At 49.9% G+C, this 9372-nt stretch overlaps 1 protein-coding gene across 2 annotated transcripts; it reads left to right on the forward strand.

Annotated features, from left to right (window-relative positions):
* Positions 1 to 3424: 3424 nt before the first annotated feature.
* On the forward strand, positions 3425 to 9139 carry PSMG3 (proteasome assembly chaperone 3). Of its 2 annotated transcripts, none has more exons than XM_060260536.1 (3): positions 3425 to 3597; positions 5472 to 5702; positions 8815 to 9139. In XM_060260536.1, the coding sequence occupies exons 2-3, from the start codon at positions 5487 to 5489 to the stop codon at positions 8965 to 8967; spliced, it is 369 nt and encodes a 122-aa protein (XP_060116519.1). In that variant the 5' UTR covers positions 3425 to 3597; positions 5472 to 5486; the 3' UTR covers positions 8968 to 9139. The 2 variants fall into 2 exon arrangements, with proteins under 2 accessions (XP_060116519.1, XP_060116520.1); XM_060260537.1 differs by lacking the exon at positions 3425 to 3597 and adding an exon at positions 4112 to 4447.
* Positions 9140 to 9372: the final 233 nt, after the last annotated feature.

A 9372-nucleotide genomic window follows, 5' to 3' on the forward strand; every position in this document is an offset into this window, starting at 1 on the left:
AGTCTAATTCAGATTGTTGCCAATGCTCAAAGTTCTGTAACTTTTTGAAGCCTCATTCACAGGGAAAGTGGGGGAGGAATCCACCTCTTTCTCTTCCTTTGAACTGACCCGCTTGGTGTTATGTAAAATGACCCATTAGCCAGTGGTATTGAAAGCACACTTACTTGCCAAGTAGAATTGCCATGCTTGAGGTAGGGAAGCAATACATCAGGAGCTTAATGAGAGAAAAGAAAGCGGTCGGGCATTCACCTCTTACTGCTGTGTTAGCTATCATGGCGTTGGAGCTTCGGGGCATACAAGAAGGACAGGAACAGCCACTGCGCCCCTGGCTTCCTGCAAAAGTCCCATTCCGAAAGAAAACTCCTTCAGGGTCTCCTTGGGGGTGCCACATCTGTGGCAGCCCTCCAACTGCCTGATTCAGAGGGGCCGCTGGAGAGACGATCCGTGGACCCCCGCTGAGCTCAAGGCAACATAACCCGGAAAGCCCTGTACTACTTCTCGCGGGGAGCCTACTTATGGCAACCCCAAATGGTTTTTTAAGACAAGAAATGAGCAGAGCAAACCTGGACTTCCTTGGTGGTCTCGCATCCAAGAACTCACCAGGGCCAATCCTGCTTAGGTTCTGAGATCTGATGAGAACATGCTGGCCTGGCCCATCCAAGTCAAAGCAATCACTGGTTTCCCATTGCCTGCCTCTGCACAGCAACCCTGGACTTCCCTAGTGGTCTCCCACTCAAGGATTAACCCAGATTAGCTTCTGAGATCTGATGAGATTGGGCTAGCCTGGGCCATCCAGATTCAGTTTGGAGTAGTGGTTAAGTGCACAGACTCTTATCTGGGAGAACCGGGTGTGATTCCCCACTCCTCCACTTGCAGCTGCTGGAATGGCCTTGGGTCAGCCAGAGCTCTCTTATCTGGGAGAACCGGGTTTAATTCCCCACTCCTCCACTTGCACCTGCTGGAATGGCCTTGGGTCAGCCAGAGCTCTCTTATCTGGGAGAACCGGGTTTGATTCCCCACTCCTCCACTTGCACCTGCTGGAATGGCCTTGGGTCAGCCAGAGCTCTCTTATCTGGGAGAAGCGGGTTTGATTCCCCACTCCTCCACTTGCACCTGCTGGAATGGCCGTGGGTCAGCCAGAGCTCTCTTATCTGGGAGAAGCGGGTTTGATTCCCCACTCCTCCACTTGCAGCTGCTGGAATGGCCTTGGGTCAGCCAGAGCTCTCTTATCTGGGAGAACCGGGTTTGATTCCCCACTCCTCCACTTGCACCTGCTGGAATGGCCGTGGGTCAGCCAGAGCTCTCTTATCTGGGAGAAGCGGGTTTGATTCCCCACTCCTCCACTTGCACCTGCTGGAATGGCCTTGGGTCAGCCAGAGCTCTCTTATCTGGGAGAAGCGGGTTTGATTCCCCACTCCTTCACTTGCACCTGCTGGAATGGCCTTGGGTCAGCCAGAGCTCTCTTATCTGGGAGAACCGGGTTTGATTCCCCACTCCTCCACTTGCACCTGCTGGAATGGCCTTGGGTCAGCCAGAGCTCTCTTATCTGGGAGAACCGGGTTTGATTCCCCACACCTCCACTTGCACCTGCTGGAATGGCCTTGGGTCAGCAGTAGCTCTCGCAGAGTTGTCCTTGAAAGGGCAGCTGCTGTAAGTTCACTCAGCCCCACCCACCTCACAGGATGTCTATTGTGGGGAAGGAAGTTTAAAGAGACTGTGAGCCGCTCTGAGACATCATCTTCAAAGCAATAGGTGATTTCCCATTGCCTGCCTCTGCGCAGCAACCCTGGACATCCCTTGTGATCTCCCATTCAAGAATTAACCAGGGCTGACCCTGTTTAAGCTGCAGAGAACTGATGAGACTGGGCTAGGCCAGGCCATCCAGATCAGAGCAACGGGTGCTTTGCCCTTGCCTGGCTCTGCACAGCAACCCTGGACTTCCTTGCTGGTCTCCCATCCAAGGACTAACCAAAGCAGCCTCTGCTTAGCTTCTGGATCTGATGAGACCCGTCTAGCCTGGCCCACTCAGATCGAGGCACTGCGGCCACATAAAGGAGAAAGTAATTTGAAAAGTACGATGGGGAGTAAGGTTTTCTTATGACAACTGAACATATGAAGCTGAATCAGACCCTCAGTCCATCGAAGTCAGTCTTGTCTACTCAGACTGGCAGCAGCTCTCCAGGGTCTCAAGTTGAGGTTTTTCACACCTGGACCCTTTTTAGTTGGAGATGCCGGGGATTGAACCTGGGACCTTCTGTTTACCAAGCAGATGCTCTACCACTGAGCCACTGTCCCTCCCAAATTATAATCCAAGAAGCATTTTAAAGTGGATGCTGAGCTGAAATGATGTCAGGGGCGTGTGGCATATACAAATGAGTTGTGCTAATGAGCTCCAGCGTCTCTTTTCTACGAAATGGCCCCTGGAGAAGAGATGACGGAAGTCTGCCCTGGCTCCCCACTGGGGAGAAAGATAGGGTTTAAAGGAAGCAAATAAAGCTAAAAAGCTATTAAAACTGCAATCTGGAAAGGCCCTGATCCAGGCCCACCCTCATACGCCCAGAAGACCTGTCGTTTACAGAAAAAGCAAGCTATAAATAAATTAGTAATGAATCAATAGGCAGCCCCATGCAAGCCACGCTCTTTCAAGCTCAATGCCACTCCTGCAGTGGAGGGAAGTTGTCTTAAACTTTAAACTTTTAATATGTTTTAATAGTTTAACTGTGTATCTATTGATGTATTGTTGGTTTTTAACTGTTTGATATGTTGGAATCCACCCTGATTATGGCAAAGGGCGGAATACAAATCGAAAGAAAGAAAGAAAGAAAGAAAGAAAGAAAGAAAGAAAGAAAGAAAGAAAGAAAGAAAGAAAGAAAGAAAGAAAGAAAGAAAGAAAGAAAGAAAGAAAGAAAGAAAGAAAGAAAGAAAGAAAGAAAGGAAGGAAGGAAGGAAGGAAGGAAGGAAGGAGGGAGGGAGGGAGGGAGGGAAGGGGAGGGAAGGGAAGAGAATCAGAACTCTTGCCAAGGTTGCCAACCTCCAGGTGGAATCTGGAGATCTCCAATAACTACAATGGCTCTCGGCTTTTTTGCAGCAGGAACTCCTTAGCATATTAGGCTCCACCCCCTGGTGTAGCCAAACCTCCAAGAGCTTACAGAAGTAGACCCTGCAAAAAGAGCCCTGTAAGCTCTTGGAGGATTGGCTACATCAGGGGTGAAGCCTAATATGCAAAGGAGTTCCTGTTGCAAAAAAAATAGCCCTGGGCTACATAGATCACGTCTTTAAAAAAAAACAAAATTAAACATGAATTCTGCTTCTTCTGGCGGAAATGACTATTGTGGAAGGTGGGCGGCATGCCACATCGCCCTCTCCTGGCTCCACCCTCAAGTCTCCAGGTATTAGCGACCCTCCGGCCTACCTAACAGGGCTGTACCGAGCATTTGCAAAGGGAAAGCAAAGCGTTGCCAAATCCTCTCTGCCGTGGCGGGGGGGGGGGGGGGAGAGAATGATCGGCCCTTCCCTTGGCCTGGAAGCTCCGCCCCAGCCCTGCAAGCTGGAGGAAGAGGAGGAGACTCCTCGAGTCGGAGCTGGGTGTCGGTAGTGGTAAGTAAGCACCTCTCTCGCCCCCTTCCTTACGCCCTCTCGTTCCAAACGGCGACCCCCGGGAGGAGCGCAGAGCTGTTCTCTCTCCACCCCCGCCCCCCGTTACACAGCAGGAAAGAGTCCAGCCTCTTGCACGATTGCATGGGGTGACTTTGCACCCAGGCATGGGGCGCTCTGCAGCTGGGGAGAAGGGCGCTCCGGGGCGTGCAGCATGCCAAATGCAAGCTGCAACTTGGATTTTTTGCACTGCGGGCGTGCAAAAACTCCAGGGGCTTGCATTGGGTCGACAGGCGGAAGGGCGACCCCCTCGCGGTTTGCGTGTTGGTATGCCGGGCGCAGAGAAGTCCCGGGGTGCTTGCAAGGTTCGGGCTTCTCAGCGCGCGTGCGCGGAAGGGCGCCCCGGGAGCCGTGGGTCTTGAGGTGCGCAAGCGCAGGAAGCCTGGCTTGCTTCTCGGGAGGCTCGTGTTGCTTTAAGCTCGACCCCGTTTCCCCTGGCTGGGCGATGCGCGCCCTCGGGGCGGGGGTGGAGGTCGCCTGTGCAAAGCCGGCCGCGTATGAACTCGCCTGGCCGTCGCGCACAGCTCACTCCGCGTTGCAAGGCACCTGCGCCTCCGAGAACAGGCAGGCGTTCCACCGGTGGGGCTGTCTCAAGACCTTTGCAGAAGAGGAGGGGGATCTGCTCCACCAGTAGGGGTGCCCGCTCTGGGTTGGGAACGGCCTGAAGATTGAGCGCGGGGTGGGGAAGGACTTCAACGCCCATAGAGTCCACCTTCCATTTTCTCCAGGTGCAGTGGTCTCTGTCGCCTGGAGATCAGTTGTTGTCAGTCTTCCCTCTACGCTGCAGAGTCGTGTGAGCAAAAATTCTACTTTGAGAGAGACTGGCAGGGGTTTTTTTTTTTTAAGCAGAAACGCATTTCCGGCTGGCTTGGCATCAGAGGGTGTGGCCTAATATGCAAATGAGTTCCTGCTGGACTTTTTCTGCAAAAGCCACGAAGAAACGATGTCGGGGTGGGGGCTAATATGCAAATGAGTTCCTGCTGGGCTTGTACAAAACCCCCCAAGTGAAACAATGGTGATGTCGGGGGTGTGGCTTAATATGTAAATGAGTTCCTGCTGGGCTTCCCGCAAAACCTCAGAAGGGAAACAATGGTGATGTCAAGGGGCGTGGCCTGATATGCAAATGAGTTCCTGCCGGGCTGCCTCTACAAAACCGCCGATGCGATACAATGGTGCTATCTGGGCGTGGCCTAATATGCAAATGAGTTCCTGCTGGGCTTCTACACCCCCCCCGTGAAACAATGGTGCTGTCGGGGGTGTGGCTTAATATGCAAATGAGTTCCCACCGGGCTTCCCACAAAACCTCCGAAGTGAAACAATGGTGATGTCGAGGGGCGTGGCCTGATATGCAAATGAGTTCCTGCCGGGCTTTTACAAAACCCCCGATGCAATACAATGGTGGTGTCTGGGCGTGGCCTAATATGCAAAGGAGTTCCTGCTGGGCTTCTGCAAAACCTTCGAAGTGAAACAATGGTGATGTCAGGGGGTGTGGCCTAATATGCAAAGGAGTTCCTGCTGGGCTTTTTCCTACAAAAATAGCCCTAGCTGCTGGCATTAAAGTGGTAAGCTACTGCTTAAGTTGTAATGCTCTGGGGTCATCCTTCGTGAGCTAAGACAAAAAAGTGTGAGCTGGAGGGTAAAAATCTGTGAGCTAACTCACGCTAACTCAGCTTAGAGGGAACATTGGTTGTAATCAATGTTCCCTCTAAGCTGCGGAGTTTTGTGAGCAAAAATTCTACTTTGAGAAGTTGTGAACTGCTGCATAAATTAGCTTTCTCTACGTAGTTTTTTCATGCACACGTTTGCTTCTTCAACAGCTAAAAGTTGTCACCATGGCCACCAAACCCATCCTGGACTCGAAGCAGACCGAGGCGGTGGTGCAGGGTATCCGGACAGAAGTGGTGTGCACGGCTTTCGCCAACATGCTCCTCGTGGTGGTGACGCAGTACGGGAAGATGGGCACCCTCGTCTCGGTGGAGCCTGACCTGGTGGCTGACGGTATCAGCAAACCATTGATCACTACCAAAGTCCTTCTCGGCAAGGATGAGGTAAGCCCAGAAGCAGATGACCCGTGCGGGGTGGGGAAGATCCCATGAATTGGTGAAAAATCCAGAGTAGGAGTTAAGATACTTGGGGGAAAGCAGGATTGCAGTTAAAGTCCTCCTCTTAAGCCTTGTTTGCAGTGGCCCCACAGAGGTGGAGGTGGGTGGCCACCAAAGACCAGTGGTGGTTCCAGTGGTGGCACCTCATCTGTGGAATGCTGTCTCCTTGGGGCTTGCCTGGCACTTCTTTTGTTCTCCTTTTCGGGGCCAGTCTAAAATATTTATTTCCACCCAGGCTTTTAAATGAAGACTATGATCTTTTAGATTTTTTTTTTTTTAGTTCAGAATAATTTTATTTCAGAAATCACATACGAGGTAACAAATATACAAAGCCAAAATTGACAGTTTACAAATAGATTGTTACATGTTAATATAAGATATAAAAATAATTGGTACTTATTAATGCCAAACCAGTAAACTAGAATTAGATGCACCCTGACCAAAAATACCACAAGCAAAATAATCTAGAAAAGGGGACCTGCAGTTTGGTCTCATCCTACCACCCAGATTGTGAGCAGTTTTATCCAAGATAAAATATTCCCAACCATGCAACCAATAAGAGAGGCGAATTTAACCTCCAGTTTGTTGCTATTGCAAACTTTGCCACAGTTAGCAGTAAAAAGATTTCCTTCTCACAGAGGTTGAGAAGGCAAATTTTAGGGGATCGTCGGATCCAGAGACCAAAAAAGGGAGATTTTGGGGCATGTCCACCACGTATGAAAATAAACTCCTCTTTCTCCACATCCCTTCCAACATGATGAAGTAAAAATGCGTTTAGCTGAGTGTGATAACTGGGCAGGTGTTAGGTACCGGTGAGACAAAACTTTAAACGCCTGTGCCCTGATGTTTTACGAACTAGTTAAAAAGAAAGAAGAGGACCAGATTTCCCTCCAGATTTCATGGGAGAGGGAAATTCCAAGATCTGTCTGCCATGCTTTTTGGTAGGGTAGCTCTTTCTGTGGGCTAAGTAATCCAATCAGTATATACATTTTAGAAATAATCCCCTTTACAGATTGGGCATCACAGAGAAGCAACTTTTCAAAAGAGGTAGGAGCCGCACAGATAGGGAACTTCGATAGGCAACATTGCGGCTGCAAGTATTCAAACCATGGAAGATGTACCGTGTGCTCCTTTTCCAGTGACAACTTTTTCCTTAAATGACCCTGAGAGCAGAAAACCAGTGAATTAGCTTGCGGTCCCTCCATCTTGAGATTGTTTTTACCATCTGCGTCTAGTCTGAGGACTGCTATCCTTTTAGGATGCTAAATGTTTTGTCCTTTGACTGGGGTGTCTAATAATTTTTTTTTTTTTAGGTTTAATGTTGCTAATGGTGGATTGTATAGAATTTTCATGCGCCAGTTGTGCAGAGCGGGTTTTCTGCAGAAGCGGTCTCTGCATTATTTGAAAGAAAGCATTGCAAAAGTCACTGAAGCAGATTAGCTACCTAGTTAAAGTTAAAAGAGGCTCCCCAAGTGTGTGGAAAAATTAGGAGTGCACAGCTGCCGTTCTAAGAACACTCTCATAGGAGAAGAAGAAGATATTGGATTTATATCCCGCCCTCCACACCGAAGAGTCTCAGAGCGGCTCACAATCTCCTTTACCTTCCTCCCCCACAACAGACACCCTGTGAGGTGGGTGGGGCTGGAGAGGGCTCTCACAGCAGCTGCCCTTTCGAGGACAACTTCTGCCAGAGCTATGGCTGACCCAAGGCCATGCCAGCAGGTGCAAGTGGAGGAGTGGGGAATCAAACCCGGTTCTCCCAGATAAGAGTCCGCACACTTAACCACTACACCAAACTGGCTCTCTCATTTTATTCCAGCAAGGAAGCCCCGCTGGAATAAAATGGGACTTACTTCTGAGGAGGCCTGCCTAGATAGCTCTCTAAGTTAACTAAAAGAAAAGCAAACCTCCCAAAAGTAGCCTGATGAGGACTAAAGATGCCCCAGAACAGAAGGGATGTTGAGGGCAGTTGAATATCAGAAAGGAGCCTGTTGAGGAATAAATATGTCCCGGAAGAGAATCATAGAATAATAAAGTTGGAAGGGACCTCCAGGGTCATCTAGTTCAACCCCCTGCACAATGCAGGAAATTCACAAATACCTCCCCCTAAATTCACAGGATCGGCATTGCTGTCAGATGGCCATCTAGCCTCTGTTTAAAACCTTCCAAGGAAGGAGAGCCCACCACCTCCCGAGAAACCGCTCTAACTGTCGGGTAGTTCTTCCTAGTGTTGAGCCAGAAATTCTTTTGGTTTAATTTCAGCCCGTTGGTTGAGGGCATTTGAATATCAGAAAGGAGCCCAATGAGGACTAAATATGCCTCAGAAAGGAAGGAATGTTGAGGGCAGTTGAATATCAGAAAGTAACTTGCTGAGGAGTATGGCCTAGAATGGGAGGGGCAACAGTGGGAGGGCTTCTAGTGTCTTGGCCGCACTGATGGACCTCCTGATGGCCCCTGGGTTTTTTGGCCACTGTGTGACATAGAGTGTTGGACTGGAAGGGCCATTGGCCTGATCCAACAGGGCTTCTCTTATGTTCTAATGGATGGAATACAGGGAACAGTTTATACTTAGGGAACTCTCCAATCATGCAGTGCTGTTGTTGCAAAGAAAACCCTCGGAGAACAGCCTGACAGAGACCTCAACATGTCCTCAGTCAGTCTGCTGACTGTGAGAGCGGGGCCTGAATTAAAACATTCCCTAGTCCATCCCCATCACTGTGAGATGCCTTTCCGAGCGGTCACAGAACCTGTGAGGCAGTGTTGTGAAAAGAGGGCCTCTGACCATGTTCACGCTGCCTGTTTCATATGCTGGTGACCATACTCATCCCGGATTTGGTGGGAGAACAATACTTAGGGACAGAGCTTGTTTTGAGCAGGAACACACGGAAATGCAGTTCCGGCTGGCTTGGTGTCAGGGGGTGTGGCCTAATATGCAAATGAGTTCCTGCTGGGCGTTTTTCTACAAAGAAAGCCCCGCTTAGAGGTCTTAGTGGAGAGCAGGATCTGACCTGGCTTGGGAGATTCCTCCTCTTAAGGGACTGTCTCTTTTGGTTTCCAGCCTCTCGCCCACATCTGTGTCAAACATCTGGTGACGTCCATCTCTCAGGAAGCTGGGAACAAGCCCGTTCTCCTCGCCATGGCTTTGAAGGACAAAAGCATCGAGGGAATCCAGACTCTGCGGGAGGTGATCCAGAAGTGCAGGGTGTGGTGAGCACGCACTGCCAACACAGGAGAAATTTCTCCTGGCTGAGGCAGGTAGACTTCGACCCGTCTGGGTTTGACCTGCCTGCATTGGATTTGCAGTAGGGGAGAAGCACAGACCCCCGAAGAGCTCAAATGCCATTTTCAAGATAGAGATTAAAAAATTCATCTGCCCTCTGGAACTCTGTTTTCCTGTTGAAGCGCCAATTTACTTTTTCTTTTTTTTTTTAAAGCTCTCTTGTCCTTTAAATTTCCTTTTGGAGAAGTCCAGGATCCAACTGTCCTGAAGCCCTTTGAAGTCCTGTTGATTTGCATCAGCAAACTCAGGAGCTTCACTCTCTCTGGGGGAGAGACGACGGAACTCACGGCCTTGTTACTCGCAAGTAGGTCCCATTGGGGTTTAGTAAGATGAAGA

The sequence above is a fragment of the Heteronotia binoei genome, chromosome 20, assembly GCF_032191835.1.
Source record: "Heteronotia binoei isolate CCM8104 ecotype False Entrance Well chromosome 20, APGP_CSIRO_Hbin_v1, whole genome shotgun sequence".
Taxonomy (NCBI): Eukaryota; Metazoa; Chordata; class Lepidosauria; order Squamata; family Gekkonidae; genus Heteronotia; species Heteronotia binoei.

Bases quoted from the DNA above. Each gene is read 5' to 3' on its own strand.
- PSMG3 (XM_060260536.1), top strand. From the start codon at position 5,487: ATGGCCACCAAACCCATCCTGGACTCGAAGCAGACCGAGGCGGTGGTG. The intron at 5,703-8,814 runs GTAAGCCCAGAA...TTTGGTTTCCAG, and splicing joins TCCTTCTCGGCAAGGATGAG to CCTCTCGCCCACATCTGTGT.